The sequence below is a fragment of the Limulus polyphemus genome, unplaced genomic scaffold, assembly GCF_000517525.1.
Source record: "Limulus polyphemus unplaced genomic scaffold, Limulus_polyphemus-2.1.2 Scaffold854, whole genome shotgun sequence".
NCBI lineage: Eukaryota > Metazoa > Arthropoda > Merostomata > Xiphosura > Limulidae > Limulus > Limulus polyphemus.
Genome location: NW_013666464.1, coordinates 57015 through 75081, shown reverse-complemented (window position 1 = coordinate 75081; position 18067 = coordinate 57015). Strand labels below are relative to the sequence as shown.

Genomic DNA, 18067 nt, shown 5'->3' with positions numbered 1-18067 from the left:
TGTTTAACTTTTCTTTTCTTTTTCAAGGTTAAAGATTATGAATGTAGTACACTTCCTCTCTTTTCCGACGTTATATGCATATAGATTAGTATATGTGCCACAAAACTTTTAAATAAACTATGAATGAAACTAAGTTTAAATTAAAAGTGCTTAGGTTATAACAAGAGAAATCCCAAAGTTAATGAATAATTTCATTCGAAATCTTAAATCTTTCACAACTGCCTGAATGATACTACCTATTTCGAGTAGCACTCAGTGAAACTTTTAACATTATATAAAACTCTAACAATGAGACTAGTGCACACGTCCCTTGTTCAAGAGTTCTTTATATAGTTTTCTGAGTTCAAGAATGATCACGTAAGTCAACGAAGATTAATATATATTTCTTCTAGCCAAATAACAACCAAGCAAGTTGATAAAGATTACATATCATTAACTGCTGGAATTAAAAGTGATGAAGGCAGTTGTTGGATATCAGTTTATTTACCTTCTATCATAACTACTCTTGGGTTCAAGAATGATTAATTGTTTGTAATTAAGCACAAAGCTACACAATGGGCTATTTGTGCTCTCCCTACCACGGTTATCGAAACCTAGTCAGACATACCGCTGTGCCATTGGGAGATGTTTAAGAATGACTTGTTGTTAAAGATAAGTTTATTTACCTTCTAATAAAACTATTTCTGGGTTTAAGAATGACTTAGTTGATGAAGATGAGTTTATTTACCTTCTAGCAAAACTATTGCTGGGTTTAAGAATGACTTAGTTGATGAAGATGAGTTTATTTACCTTCTAGCAAAACTATTGCTGGGTTTAAGAATGATTTAGTTGATGAAGATGAGTTCATTTACCTTCTAGCAAAACTAATGCTGGGTTTAAGAATGATTTAGTTGGTGAAGATCAGTTTATTTACCATCTACTAAAACTATTGATGGGTTTAAGAATCATTCAGTTAATGAAGATGAGTTCATTTACCTTCTAGCAAAACTAATGCTGGGTTTAAGAATGATTTAGTTGGTGAAGATCAGTTTATTTACCATCTACTAAAACTATTGATGGGTTTAAGAATCATTCAGTTAATGAAGATAAGCTTATTTGCCTTCTATCAAAACTACTGCTGGGTTTAAGAATGATGTAGTTAGGAAAGTTCAGTTTATTTACCGTTTAACAAAACTATTGCTGGGCTTGAGAATGGTTTAGTTAATGATGATCAGTTTATTTACCTTCTGGCATACTAATGTTAGGTTTAAGAATGATTCAGTTGGTGACGATCAGTTTATTTACGTTCTATCAAAACTACTGCTGGGTTTAAGAATGATGAGTGTACGAGTTCATGCATGAAAAATATCTTTATTGATATCGATCTTCTATAACAACCACATACAAATTTGAACTGTAGCACCCTTAATTTTCCTAATGCACGACTGTGAAGACTTCGGTATACTCACAACTTACGTGTACATCATCCTATCTTTCCACACATTTACACGTGGTACTCATGTTTGTTGCACATATTCCTAAACGTATGTGTATGTGTTTATTTTTTATCTTACGTTGATCAGTGAATTTACTCATTTAATATACTCCGTTCATATAATATATATTACATTCCGTTCATATCATATTTAATATATTCCGTTCATATATTATTTAATATGACTAGACGATTAAAATAATCTATTTCACTCTTCTCTAAAAAAAATGCTTACATTTGAAACTCGTCATTTGCTCGTGCTTTTCTAGCTGCTCGAGAATGTAAGTTTATCAACAATAACTTGATGTTAATCAAAGTAACCATACCACCTAATACTAGCACAAATATTTGGTTACAATCAATTTTTGAAGTGTCTTTTTTTCTACTGTAACTGCTATGTCTAAAAAATATACTTGTGTGAAAAAAGTTTTATCTAAAATGAAGGTTTAAAAGCATATACACGTGCCCCAGCGTAAAAGTCGACCTCATGTTTTTTAAGTGTTCATGAAAAGCCGATACTGGACGGAATAAGAAATCATGTCGGGACTTCCGATTACATGATTTTTCAATTACGTTCAACATGTTTAATTCTTATCCTAAACTGGCTATGATTCGCTGTCCACCAGGTGACGTCATACAAACGGAAGTACTTGAATTTAGTTATCATACAATTCTTTATCATTTCTCGTGCTGCATAGATAAGGCTTTCTTACCTTTTCCATAATACGATTTGTAAATATTGCGTCATAAAAACTACCTACGTAAATATCTTGGGCTACCATAGCAACTATTAATACGATTCGTTGCAACTAAGTTTGTATATATATATATTTCGGTAAATGAATGATTGGTTAGTTATTAAGCTCTGGTGTTGAAGCAAGATTTAACACAAGCACCCATAAACAGATCATTAACTCGCCGAGATCCTGATAATATAATAAATTTTTGACTCATTTTATGAATGAACACAACAAAATGACGTATTTTCGTTGCGTTATGTAATATAAGAAATTTATATCTCAGAGTAAAAAACGGAAACTATTTTTTCACTTAATACACTCATACATGAGAAAAACCCTATAAACTTTTAAATTAGCTTTCAAAAACTTAAATTAGTCATTATGTTTAAAAACGCCGACATAAAGAATAAACAACAAGGTACTACAAATTACAACAGTATGCGGACTGAAAGAATCACGTAGCCTAGCTTACTAAAATAGAAATCAAAAAATTCAATTTAAAGTACCATGAAAGAAGAATATTTATTTTTCAAAAACAAAAAATATCAGTAATTATACCGTATTGCCAAAAGTGGCAATATATAAGTTAATATCCAGTCATTCTTGTCGGAGGAGGACATACCAACTATAAAATATTACAGTCATTCTTGTCGGAGGAGAACATACCAACTATAAAATATTACTAATTATTCTTGTCGGAGGAGGACATTCCAACTATAAAATATTACAGTCATTCTTGTCGGAGGAGGACATACCAACTATAAAATATTATAGTCATTCTTGTCGGAGGAGGACATACCAACTATAAAATATTACTAGTCATTCTTGTCGGAGGAGGACATACCAACTATAAAATATTACTAATTATTCTTGTCGGAGGAGGACATTCCAACTATAAAATATTACAGTCATTCTTGTCGGAGGAGGACATACCAACTATAAAATATTAGTCATTCTTGTCGGAGGAGGACATGCCAACTATAAAATATTACTAATTATTCTTGTCGGAGGAGGACATACCAACTATAGAATATTACTAATTATTCTTGCTAAGGCTGTTTTAAGAACGTTTAACAGTAAGCCTTCAATGCGTTAGAAATATTACAGAGTTACAAATCATAAAGATAGGTTTAACATTCATGGTTTTGAAAATTTCAACGTACGATTAATTGTCAATATTATAATGGAAGATGAAGTACCAAGGGCTTAAAAACGAAAAAATCAATGGAAGATGAAGTACCAAGGGCTTAAAAACGTAAAAATCAATGGAAGATGAAGTACCAAGGGCTTAAAAACGTAAAAACCAATGGAAGATGAGGTACCAAGAACTTAAAAACGTAAAACCTAGCTGGAAGCATTGAAGCGTTTTTATTCCAGTGTATTTACTCTTTTTCTAACTTGTGGTTTCGCCACGTTCTTGCTCTCTGCAAATAATCTGAAACTTAAAAGCTGAGTCTGTTAAAAACTGTTAAAATGAGTTCAAATATTTACGCATGAGAGACATTTGACACTACTGTCAATGTATAATTAAGATACCTCACTGAACACTTTAACGACATTATTATAAAGGAAACGCTTTTGTTTTCATAAAGCTGATATTTTCTTTCACTATGTCAATATTTTGACCGTGTAAAGCTAAAGTGGAATTTTTTTTTATATGATGTTTACTACAAAGACTTTGTTTCTTGAGAGGATTTGAATTTACAAGTCCAAAATACAGGATGATTTTTAGTGAAAAAAGAAGATAAGAAACATATTTTTGTCAACAAAAGAATAATAAGACACTGTTGATATGCTTACGCTTACTTTGTAAGTATTGTGGTTACTAATGAGATCAGTGTAGTTACTAATGAGAACTAACGTTTTGGTTATTAATGAGATCAAGACACAAGGTAGTGTGTCGTGCGGACAAAACGACTTGCTGTAGGACACACTGTTTGTTATTAACAGAAGTGATAGTTTAGCGATTTTCCACTTTCTGTATCTCGGACTTTGGTAATTCAAACTATCACATGGTTTCGGTTCACGTGCTCTACTGGCCTTTTACTTCACATACCAAATTTCAAGACAATCTGTTAAGAAATACCTGAAATATAACATCTCCAATTTTAATTGAGTTTCTTCCTTTTTTTCTTCGCACCTAGAGCACGGAAACTTTATTTGATAGAAAAACATACCTAACTTTTATAGATTTTTTCTAATTTGGTAAACTGATAGATCTCTTCAACGTACATTTTGGTGTAAAAATAAACCCCATGTACAGAGGTATTCAACAGAAACCACTCGAATTTGACAAAAAGTCACGTGAGCTATCGGTCTAACATTTTTACGAAAGGTTCACCTAATTCACATTCGGATTAAAGATGGCTGATTTAGAGCAGCAAAACTATAAGGTAAAAATACGTGCAGATACATAAGTATTGATTAGGCCTAGCAAAATAGATAAGCAGATTCTAGCTCAAGCTTTCAAAATAATCATACGGGTGGGTGGTTATTATTAGTTATTGATTGCTAAAGTATAAAAATATATTTACTAAATTTTATGAAATTATCCTTATTAAAGATATTAGCTTAAGCAATTAGCATAAATAATGATGCTTGATACGGCTGTACCGATTGTATGCGGGTGATGAAAATAAACTGTTAATATAAATTCCATGGCGTTACTATAAAGGAAGCTATTAACACTGTTTTAGAGAGGAAAACGAGTGCCATATAGCTTAAAGTATCTGACTGGTTCTGTAAAGTAAAGGTCTGTTACGAATAATAGGGTTGCGATCCTAAAGCCAATGTGGGTTACTATCGAGTGTCACTTTTTTACTTGCTGTGGTTTGTTGGTGTGTATTGACAAAAAGTCATGATATCTAATCAAAAACACCTTAGGTGTGAAAAAGAAAGGCATTCCCTTAAATCCCACACTCGATACGTTTTGGGCAGCATCTTTTTTTTCGCATCTAAGATGGTTCTAATTAGAACATAATTATCAAACGCTAATATTTTTAGCTTACGTAATGAACAGGCAAGTTTTTAGAAATATTTGTAATGTTACAAGGTTAGAATAAAAAATGTACATTTTACAACTTCTTATACACCTATTATTGCTGTAATTGTGAATATACGAATTTTATAAATATTATAATACAAAATATTGATTGGCTTAAAATTTCTGTCGCAATAATAATAATAAAAGTGATTAAAAACTATGGAACGAAAAATATTTTAGTTTGTTTTTGGATTTCGCGCAAAGCTACATCTGCGCTAGCCGTCCCTAATTTAGCAGTATAAGACTATAGAGAAGGCAGCTTCACATCACTACCCACCGCCAACTCTTGAGCTACTCTTTTACGAACGAATAGTGGGATTGACCTTCACGTTATAACGCCCCCACGGCTGAAAGCGACCCTCAGCTTGCGAGTCGAGCGCTCTAACCACCTGGCCATGCCAGGCCTGATATTTTAGTAACAATCGTACATATTCGAGTTTAAAAGGTAGATGCTTTAAATAAAATCACTAGTAATGAGAGGTATAACTGTACCTACCCGAAGATAGATGCTATAAATAAAAGTACTAGTAGTGAAGGGTATAACTATATCTACCCGAAGGAAGATGCTTTAAATAAAAGTACTAGTAGTGAAGGCTATAACTGTACCTACCCGAAGGTAGATGCTTTAAATAAAAGTACTAGTAGTGAAGGCTATAACTGTACCTACCCGAATGTACATGCTTTAAATAAAAGTACTAGTAGTGAAGGGTATAACTATACCTACCCGAAGGTAGATGCTTTAAATAAAAGTACTAGTAGTGAAGGTTATAACTGTACCTACCCGAAGGTAGATGCTTTAAATAAAAGTACTAGTAGTGAAGGTTATAACTGTACCTACCCGAAGGACATGCTTTAAATAAAAGTACTAGTAGTGAAGGGTTTTATCTACCTTCGGGTAGGTACAGTTGGTACAGTTATACCCTTCAATACTAGTACTTTTATTTAAAGCATCTACCTTCGGGTAGGTACAGTTATACCTCTCACTACTAGTACTTTTATTTAAAGCATCTACCTTCGGGTAGGTACAGTTATACCCTTCACTACTAGTGGTTTTATTTATATCATCTACCTTCATGTACTTACAGTTATACCCTCAATACTAGTACTTTTATTTAAAGCATCTACCTTCGGGTAGGTACAGTTATACCCTTCACTACTAGTAATTTTATTTAAAGCATCTACCTTTGGGTAGGTACAGTCATACCCTTCACTACTAGTGGTTTTATTTATATCATCTACCTTCGGGTAGGTACAGTTATACCCTTCACTACTAGTACTTTTATTTAAAGTATTTAAAGCATCTACCTTCGGGTAAAACGTACTAGTATTGAGGGGTATAACTGTACCTATCTGAGGGTAGATGCTTTAAATATAAATACTAGTAGTGAGGGGTATAACTGTACCTATCTGAGGGTAGATGCTTTGAATAAAAGTATTAGTAGTGAGGAGTATAACTGTACGTACCTGGAGGTAGAGACATTAAATAAAATAAACTCAATACTCGAGAGAGAAACTCTACATACATATTAAAAATATTAATCTTTAGATTCATCACTGAAATAAAGTTTGTTTTTATAGCATATGAATATTGCACCACAAGTGCTTAAATAATTAGTCATTTACCTAGAATTTTAATTATTTCCTTTAAAGATTTTTGATAATAAAGTTAGAAAAATGTAGTTATAAGAGAACTTATATTTTAACCGACGTTTCGTCTTTGCGGCTTCTTCAAAGCTAGTATATAAAACTATTTGACATTACCATATTCAAAGACAACAAAAATTCCATTAAAGATACTTGCTGTAATTGCTTTCAATATATTCTTGGAAGTTTCAATATATATATATGTGTATCCCCCAAATACAGGTTTATATTAAGAACTTTCTATACGGTTCTAATAATATACTCATAAAGAGCACATAATAAAAGTCTCCAAGTCTTGTAGAAACCGAAGACGTGGTTCTCATATTTATGTGGTAAAAATCGAACGTCATTGATATATTTCACAGTAACTGAACGACCCAAAAGTGGTGAAATTTTTGGAAACCCTCTCACTGCTCGAATGACAAAAAAATCAGGCGTTATTAGTAACTGTCTGATTAATCAAAAGAACACAGAAGTATTAAAAAGCGTTTTTGTAACTGTCTAATTATTTTAGTCACACAAAAATAGTCGAAACCTGGAGATATTGGTATCTGTTGGACTATTCATATGATATAAAACTGATATAATTTGAAGTATGTATCTTATACCCATTCTGTAGGAAAATGTTTCAAGCTGAATCTGGAGCAATCGGCGTCTACAACGGTTGAGTCTTGTCAGGGCAAAATAGTAAGAATTTCGTTGCTTTTCATTGTAAAAATAAAAATATGTTTCCTCTATTATGTGGACAACTAGGGAATTCTTCCTTTTGAATTATTTATGGGAAGTTAGAACAATATATTGGATTTTCAAATCAGGTTGACGCATAATGTTTTGTGTAATAGTAAAATAGATATTGAAGAAATACATAAAAATGTGGTTATTTTATTAAGCTTTATAAAAGAAAAGGTTACCAGAAAAAGTATGGAATACTGTAGAATGTTTAAAACCAATATTAAATTACTTTTAACGCTAATTTGTCGTATTACATTGAAAAATCTTATCGTACATTTTTTCTTACGTTTTCTTTGCAAGAATTGTTAGTTTAAGGGTTTGATACTTTAGTATTTTGAACATTCTTACTAAAACTTGTTGAAAAGTTAGAAATTTACTAAACTAAAGACTATTTAGAAGTTTATTTTGAAAACTTAGCGTTATCTTCTACTGAAAACTTAACATAACCCACCGGAAGATAAAATCATAAGATTATACAACAAAATTCCTAAGCGGTGATTTTAAAAGATACATTGTTCTCTAGTAAAACCTAATTTTTAAAGGCTTACTCTTATAAATTGTTGTTGTTTGTAAGTCAAACACATTTCTTCAATTTTCAGCATTAAGATGAATTTCCAGGTTAACAGTAAAACACGAAAATTCACATGTCTTCTGTATGCTTAGCAATAGTTATTATTAGTCCAAATGATTTAAAATCTTTTTAAAACCCTACAATCTTCGATGTATCGTATTTATTTAAATCACTGTAAATTAGATTCGAAATACTTTTCTTACTGAACAACCAAAAACATAAAAAGTTTCTTCAAAGTACCTCTAAATGTAGCTTTGGCCAGTCGTTCTCCTCTGCTTCTGAGTCCTGTGACCTGCTGGAGTTTTAGCCTCAGTGCCATTGTAAACAGATGGAAAAATAATTCGACGAGTGAGAAAGTTTATACTTTGGAAAGTCTGGCGTAAAATGGAAAAGCTGGGTTCATCAATGATGCCCTACTCTTAGAAATAGTTTCCGCATTACCTTATTGCGTCGCCTTTTTAACAGAAGTGCCAACGTCTAAGAAAAGAAATGTTGAATATTAAAACTTTGAAAATTAAGACTATCTTGGTGGCTACGAGGTTTTCAGTTAAACATATCGTTAGCTAATTGTCTGCTTGGAAGTTGTTGTTCGACTGATTCAGCTTCGCTAACTACTGCTCCGTTTTGTAGTAGTAGGAAAGGAGGAAAGAGCCTCAACTTCATTCTCTTGAACGCTCGACCAATGCTACTCCAATGCACATTGGTTCCCTTGTTGCCATGGCAACATTAGAAGCATAAAGGCAATTGGCGGAAAATTTGACGCCACGAGGATGATCTGCTAGAATCAATATAAATGACCGCTTTACAGTGCGAGCATTGGAAAAGCTGTGTTACATTAGAGGTTTCAACTGAGCTTAACAGATATACAAGCAGTAATTTGAGAAGATATAATTTTCTATGTAACAGTTGCATCATACGTAGATAGGAGATATATAGACTTCTCTCGGTCTTGGAATCTCGTTCCTTGTCTATAGGGAATCTTAAACACACCGTTATTTATTAAAGACATATTTCAGTTTAGAAAATATAAAGGAAATTATCACTTTCCAAATGTGAGAAGAAAAACAATTTATTTTCGCTAATTTTGGAAATAGGTTAGGACCTAAAAATTGAGTTGCTGGTCTAATTATTTAATGTTAAAAGTTGCATCATTAAAAGAATAAAAAATCACCTATAAAAATGTAAGTACTCGATATTTTCATGAAAATTAAAAGATAGTATAAAAAGAAACAGATAAATCTGTGACACAACGAATACTACATTAAATAATATAATTATCATATGCCATCTATTGGCGAAAGTTTTATTTATATTAGATAAAACATTAAGGCTTAAATTAGTGTATATTTTAGAATTTGCAAAACCTCATATATTAACTGTTTGAGCCTAGCCTAGACTGCATGAATAGTTTTGAGAGTATGTACGCATACTATTTTGTTCTGTTAACTTACACACCACTAGAATTAGGCTTACGATTCTATTAAAGTTACTATCGCGACGAATAATAGCATTTAAAGTTTACAGGATGAGTTTACAACAATTTAATGAACTTATAATCTATGAACGTATAATGCCTTTTACTCTATTTAGAAATGTGGTTTAACCAAATTAATTACTTAGTGATTTATAGGTGAAATAAATATGTGTGTGTTTCTGGGATAACTTTCCCCTCAACTTTCAACATTTTAAGTTATGTATTAGTTTTGTTAACAGAGAAGTTAAACAAAGATACTAGGATACAAATATCTTCTGTTTAAATAAGCCTGATTATTAAGAAGGCAGAAATAAAATTACTTTTAACAAACACTTTGTATGCCAGCAGTGTTAAGGGAAACCTTCTTGCTGAGGCGGAATAGTTTTTTACAACACGGTTTGTTATAATAGTGTTTGTGGGATCGTTTGTTACAATACTGTTTGTAGATTCGTTTCTTACAATACTGTTTCTGGAATCGTCTGTTACATTACTGTTTGTGGGATCGTTTATTACAATACTGTTTGTGGCTCGTTTGTTATAATACTGTTTATCATTCAATCGGTCATTATCGTTTTTATCTCTGAAAACTCAAAATTCACAACAAGCATTTTGTACTATAATCACTTACTTAAGTAATCAGCCTTTGAAGAAGAGCTGACGGTGAAACGTTTGCTAGAAAAATTGTTTTTGTTTATGTTAAGCACAAAATTACACGGTGGGCTACCTGCACTCTGCCCAATGCGAGTACAAAATCCTATTTTTAACATTATACCCACCATACTAATAACAAAAAAAGGGTATTCACGTGAAATTCAAAATCGTTTTTATTTGTTTACATTTCAAAGTTTTTCGTTATTGACTTAGTAATACAAAATCAGTTCAAAACAAACATTAATCTTAGCATTACTCCAAATGAAATATAACATCATTCTAGATTTAAACTTTTGGGGGCATCACTTGCTTAGAGTACAAGACCAAGTAATGTCCTCAGCATAGGAACCGAAACGTCGTCCACTGTTGTAGAGAGGATACGAAAATTACGAACAAATTAATACATAATTCTGATATTCAATGAACTTCAAGGCTGATACAAAACGAATTCAGATTTCCATGGAAACGCTGGTATTATACTCTACTTAAAGGCCTTTTTCTGTACGTGCATTTGTTCACGTATTCTTTTTATCGTATACCACCTCCCCATCGTTAACTCAACAGTAATATGAAAAGTTATAACACTAAAAATCGGGTTTAGATACATGTGGTGGGGAAAGCAAAAGACAGTCCATTGAGCAGTTTTTCGCTTAACAACGAACAAAACGTTTGAATAAATGTTGACTTTATTAAAGCTTCATTTATAACAATTGACTTACTCACATTTATTTACTCAAAACAAATAGCAGTCCAGCTCTTAACAACGAGGGTGAGATTTAGAAGAATCGAAGCGATCTTATGTTGTTAATAACTAATTTTCTTATTCTGTAATAGTATTAAGACTTTTGCATTTTTATGTATTTGTTGAAGCTTTATAATATAATAATATATCATATATTTGAACCCTACTCTATTACGCATGCGTAAATGATTTCGTAATTTAGTAAAAACGTTCAATGAAAGCCAACCACAGCTACTCATAAACATGTCACCCTTCGCCAACGCAACAAATATGTAGCGAGCGCCCTCCAACCAGGGACAAGAAGACTAATATTATCCGTAAAAATCCATCTGGCTAGAACGCTCGATGTAAACCTGTTCTTATTGTGTAATTCAAAGAGGATGGTGCAAAACTTAGTCATCAAACATACAATAAAATACGTGTTTAAAAATATTATTATGTTACGAAACATTTACGAACGCAGAATCGTAAAACATTGGTCTTACACTCTCCAATAGAAGTCATGCTAGTAGATAAGGATTAAAAATAGAAATGTTTCCATTAAAAATACATTTACCTCAGATTGTTGAATATACATATTTTCCAAACAATAAACTGTTAGAATATAGCCTGGTTAACTATTGTTTCTTTTTGCTTCTTGGATGTGTCAGCTAACAACACAACTGGTAATAAGAATGAGGTTAGCTCTGATTTTAGTTTAATTAAATGGATAAATTGTATGGTTGTTGTGGAAACTGGTCGATTATATATTGTAGAATTGCGTTGTTCAAATGGTTTGGTTTGAATTTCGCTCAAAGCTAGTTGAGGACTATTTGCGCTAGCCTTCCCTAATTTAACAGTGAAAGACTTGAGGGAAGGCAGCTAGTCAACACGAAAATTACGAGTCAAGTACCCTAACCACTAGGCTATGCCAGGCCTATTTAAAATGTCAGCTTTGTTACTGACACTGTGTTTAGGGTAGTCATAAAGTAACTCTTACAATAGGGGGATTAAACTGTCATTTATAGCAAATAAGTATATAGCATAACTACGTGTGCAGTAGAAAAGTCAAAATGTGTATAATTACTGCTTATGGTTCGTCATTTGATCATATACTGACCATAATGTCACATAAAAAAACAAAGTATAATGTTCATACTCATTTCCTACAAGTATTACGGTACTTACTAGGTTTGAAGAGAGAGAAAGAAAGCGTTATTGTCAAAATCCACTCTGACCAAATTACCTCCACATCACTTACTCAGGATTAATTCTAGTTTTTCGTAGTCTCTCTACCTAGAGCGACTCAATGGTAGCTTCAGGCCTTATAACATTATAGATCGGAGCTCAGTTTCCTCAGAAGACACAGCACAGCCTATTGTGTAGTTTTGCACTATAAATAAACAGTCTTAGTCCTCTGGTGGTGCACCCCAGTGACTCAGTGTTACTTTTCAGGCTTAAGATGCTAAAAAGCGGGTTTTGATATTCGTGGTGAGATGAGCACAGATACCACATTGTGTAGCTTTGCACTTAACAGCAACTAAACAAACGAAAACCCTTCTGTCTTTTATAGTAATATCAATAATAAATACAATAAGTGTTCAAAATTCAACTGTGATTTTCTTAAACTGCAAATTTAGTAAGTGGATTACAAAATCACGAGCCTTTTCAAAACATTGTGTCGATTTTATCATTTTAATTCAAAGAATATTGTAAAAAAATAAGTAAGGTGATTAAAATATGTGAATGCTACGTTTACACAGGTTTATTAATACAACTGAAAACTAATTATTATTAACATTAATTACATTTATTTCAGCCCCTCAAGTGATGTTGCAATAAATAACCAACATAATTTTATAGCTTAAATAGCAGCTTACAGAAGTAACAGAAAGTAGATTCCTTAGCAAAAAGATAAAGAACAGCATTGTATGGAAACAAACTAAAAATCACTACAAACATAAAAGTGTTTTTAATATTAAAATTATTATTTTGTAACAGAAGTACTCATAACGTAAATAACTTTTAACTAAATCCTTATGCAAAAAACTCTGTTTAAAATGCTAATTTTTAAAGGGAATGATAGCAATGTATAGATTATCCCTTAATTCATTTCATACCCTCACATCAACATCTTCCTGAATAATTAAAAAAACTATGGTATAGTAATACATATAAAGGAGTCGCAAAGAAAGAATGAATTTATTAATTGTACACGAAAGAAAAATGAAATATGTTGTGGAATACACTTAGTGTGTTGTATGTGAGCCTTTTGTTTTACACAGAGCTTTAAAAAAATTTAATTACTGTAAAATACTGACAACTTTACAGTAAGGTGCTTAAATATTACAACTGTATAATTTACTGTAAATGACAGTAATAGTTAGAGCAACATTTGCCTGGCACGCCGCTAGAGGACTGCACATGTGTGTGTTGACCTAAGGCAATGGGGAGGGGTAGAGACGATGACGTCATAGACATCAGAGACAATGATGTCGTAGTTACACCAAGTGTCACCAGAGGGCGTGGTACTAGGAGAGGAAAAAGTCAGAGAGAGCATTGATAGGTGTGACATCACAGTTCCATTAAACGTCACATGAGGGTGCATTGCTAGGAGGGCCAAAAGACAGAAAGGGCATTGATCGGAGTGATATCATAATTCCACTAAAATTACATAAGGGTGCATTGCTAATACAGCCAAAAGACAAAAAGAACATTGCTATGCCTGATAACATAATTCCACAACGTGGAACCAGAGTGAGCTGGCTCCATGACAGTCGAATGCTGTCATAACAATGGAAGTTGTCCAGAAAAGGTGTTGCTATATCCATGAAGTGTAACCACAGAGTGTAATGGTGTAATGTAGATCAACATGACATCATAGTAACAAAGTATTAAAACTAATAATTTAATTTAATTTTATAACCATGTGTTTACAGTTTCAATTTATAAGTAAAGCATTAAATACAAGTTACAAATGCTGCCAGTCCCATAGGGCTGCATACAGGTCTCAGCTTATGTTTTTTGTTTCCATTCATATATATATTTGTATTAAATGTGCTTTGTTACTAAGAATAGTATTTGTATATACAGAGGATGATGAGCTCATTATCTCAACATGTGATATGATCTCATCGTAGAGTGTTTCTACATGTGATTATGTCAACAATGTCTAGATTTAATTGTGTTTCAAGTAAAACCATTATTTTAACAACAATTTAACTGTTTCACCAACTTGCCTTTATGCTATCCATAAAGTTATTGTTTTTATTGTTCTTGAAAAAATATTTCATTTTACATGTGTTACTTTATAGTTTTAACATACATAAGTTTTAAAAAGGTGGATGGTGTTTCTATAGCCAGATAATGCTACTATAGACAGATGGAGTTACTAGGCAGATTGTGTTGGTATGGTTCTATAGGTGGGTGGTCTTACTAGGAATAAAGTTGTTCTTCAGTTTTGCTTTATAAGTAATACATTTTACAAACACAGACAATGTTACTAAGGATAGTGTTTGTGTATACGTTTTACAAAGGCAAACTGTGTTTATATAGGTGGATTGTGTTACTAAACATGATGTTGCTAGGATGATTCTATTAATAAGGTTCTAGAGGTGAATTTTGTTTTTAATAACGATGATGTTGCTAAAAGAATTCTGTTAATAAAGTTCTATAGGCGGATAGTGTTAAACAGGATTTCAACTCACATTTAACTCTGTAGCAATGACGCTATTTTTAAACCCCTTTTCGTGCATGTTACTGAGTTACTTTCAAAATTTAATTAAACCACTTTACTATAAATGTATTTTAATGAAATTATAATTATCAAGAACATTATAATTTAAAGTTTTATATTATATGAGTTTTATTCCTCTATTTTAAAAAGAAACATCTAAAACAGCAATTAAAAGTGCAGTTTTGTTGTCACATGATCTGCTCGTGGTTTCAATTCTCAACTTTTAAGAACTCTAATACAAGAAACTGAGCAAATAAAATAGAGTGTTATTTCAGACAGTCAAAGTCTGCAAAACACATATATTTCATTACCATCTGTAGATGTTCCAATAATTTTAATAAACTTTATGTGAAAAGCTAAAGGCATGAAATTATACATTGGAAACCAAGAAGACTGTTCTGGTGAATTTCTATGAATAGTTGAAAGGTGTGTACATATTTTGATTTGTTAATGTTAAACATTTCATTGCACTGTATGTTGATGATAATAGATAGAGTTAATGATGTACTATAGAGAATGGAAAATAATATATAAACATTTACCTTAAAAAAGCTTTTTGTATTCATTTATGAGGTTCTAGAGATTATGCAAATGAAATGTGAATAACCGTTTTTATACAAATATTACTTTTATAGTTCATATAAAAATCACCTTGCAGGGGAAATATTTAGAGTCCGAGTGCAAATGACTACATTAAATAAAGATTTTTTTATCAGAAGTAGTAGAAAAAATAAAAATTAATTATTTCATTTTTATGAAACTACATACTCTTAGGACTCTTCTTTTCAAATTTCAAACCAATTCATCCTCTAGTTTTATTTTTGTAAAGAACTTTCACGAGAGTTACTTAACCTACTTACAATGTAATAACTAGGGATGCATGGGTAGTAAGATTTTGCCGAATACCAGGTCTGGGTACCCAGTCACTAAGCTTCAGCTTGGACCAGGTGTCAACTGAGACCAAGTTCTCCCCTTGCCCCCACCCAAAAAAAAAGCAAACAACATACACAAAAATTAGAAAAACAAAATTGATGTTTATTAGATTTAACTGAATAATCACCAACAGAACATTCAAGTTTTATTTTCAACTTTCAATGCCTAGTCCCAATTTCTCAAACTCTAACACCTATTGTTCTCAATCCATGCATGTTATTAACCCCTATTATTCTCTGAATTTCTGACTTTCAGCGAGCAGTCAGTTCTAACACCTCTTGCTTAAAACTCCGAAAGTCAAAAGAATCAATAGGCCCCACTTTCATGGTCTGTATTCATTCTGAAAATCAAGATCAAGCAAGCATTTGCCCTTTTGCTCTATGCGAGGTTTCTGTCCTCACTGAGCTCGCCTTAGGACACCTGCATTACCTTTTGACAGATGTACCACTCCAGTTAAACTCCCCCCCCCAATTACTGAATATAACTGCCAGTACCATGTTAATTGCCATAGATGCCTAGCTTTGACACTTGACCAGATCAGAGCATTATCAAGTAGCCCAAGTAGCCCATTTAACTTACTACTGAGAATTTGAATTACTACTGAGAGGTTTTATCATAACTAACATTATTTGTTGATATTGAATAATACATCTGATTTTGTTTTAACATACTAATTATAGTTTTATTTTCTATATTGAAAAATACTTTTTACAATTACTATCCTGAAAAGGACTCTTATTTAAATATTATGCAATAATTTAACATAAATGCTTGCACTTTTAGTAGTTTGTCTTAATGCTATCAATATAACTATGATTTTTATTGTTCTTGACAAAATATGTCATTTTACTTACAATTTACAGTGTTTCTACAAACCAGAAATTCATTCTCTTTCAAAACTTCATTTAATCTTATTATTTTTCTAAATACAAAAATGAACATAATTGTAAAAAAGACCTTTAGTTATGAATCAAGTGATTATTTCAAAAATTCTGAAACAATGTTTCAGTAATATGAATTATACAATTATGTGATTTTCTTATATAAAACTCACATTTCCTCAAAGTCCAATATGCTATCATGTACATGAAATTAACAAGTAGCACACATACTTAACAAAACTTCATGTAAACTAATATACTATTGCATTATATTTTATACTTTTATTGGATTAGTTCCTACAAATTATGTTCATATTACTATTTGTTCATTCCAACTCAGTATGTAAGATTTTATATAATTTATAAATGACAGTGAACAATTGGTCAAAAGTTCAGTTTAATTATCTCACGTTATAATATTGATAGACTCCGAAAATATAATTCACAGTTATTCGATGACGAGGAACCCACTTTGAGACTAATAATGGCTGGAGACGGCTTGAATGGGTAATGAAGAAAAACTTTAATATAAGTTTAACATAACAGTAAATGTACAACGTTTATTGTAGTATATTGTATATTGTAAATACATAAGTAGTTAAAATGTATTATAATAGACTTGGTAAACTCAGAACTGACCTCTGTCATATGCCAGTCAATGATCTCGACCCGTTCTATTGCTATGCAATATTTCATCTGAATATAGGAACACTGAATATTCGATGTTATAACAGCATTGTTTCATATCTGTTAATTATATTTTCTAAACTTACAAAAATTATAACATGAGATAATTAAACTGAACTTTTGACTAAATGTTCACTATCATTCAAATGAAGTTTTGGAAGATACAGAGATATAATTTGTGGTTTCTAGAAACGAAAGCATTACTTGGCTTAGGCAAACACAAGAACAAAACTTTTCATCAACTGGAATGTTGAAATAGTCCACCCCATATGTATGAGTGATCACGTGACGACCTAACAAACAGCAGCCATGACGTCAGACAGAGGTTTGCCTCAAAGTCTTATGAACTTTAAATGCATAGTACTTCAAGTGAATGGTAAGTGTTTCTATTTTGAAAGATTCTATAATAGTACAGTTAATCAGTAAGTCATTCATTTATTATATTTAGTTGTAGCAAAATGATATGTATGAAATCATATAAAAAGGATTAACAAAAGAACATTATAACATATGTGAATATATACTTATAAAGTGAAACTGTATGTTAAATTATATAGATAGTTAAATAAGTGTCCTTTTCAGGATACTAAAGTATATAAAGTAAATTATTAATTATGATAACTGCCTCATTCAAATAATGGATAATAAAAGCTGATATATATATTATTATACTCATCTGATTGACTTGTGAAAGCAAAACAGCAAATGTGATAAAATCCTACAGAACATTGTCTGCCTAATGTAACACTATCCTTGGTAATGATAACATCTTCGGCCCAG

The 18067-nt window shown here is 31.8% G+C and overlaps 1 protein-coding gene across 2 annotated transcripts in view; it reads right to left on the bottom strand.

Annotated features, from left to right (window-relative positions):
• Positions 1-8778, bottom strand: part of LOC106460881 (otoferlin-like) — a 235509-nt gene extending 226731 nt beyond the window's left edge. For both annotated transcript variants that reach the window (XM_022387687.1, XM_022387686.1), the window contains exon 1: positions 8445-8778. In XM_022387687.1, the coding sequence (XP_022243395.1) occupies positions 8445-8523 (79 nt within the window). In that variant the 5' untranslated portion in view covers positions 8524-8778. The remainder of the gene's footprint in view (positions 1-8444) is intronic.
• Between the last annotated feature and the right edge of the window lie 9289 nt (positions 8779-18067).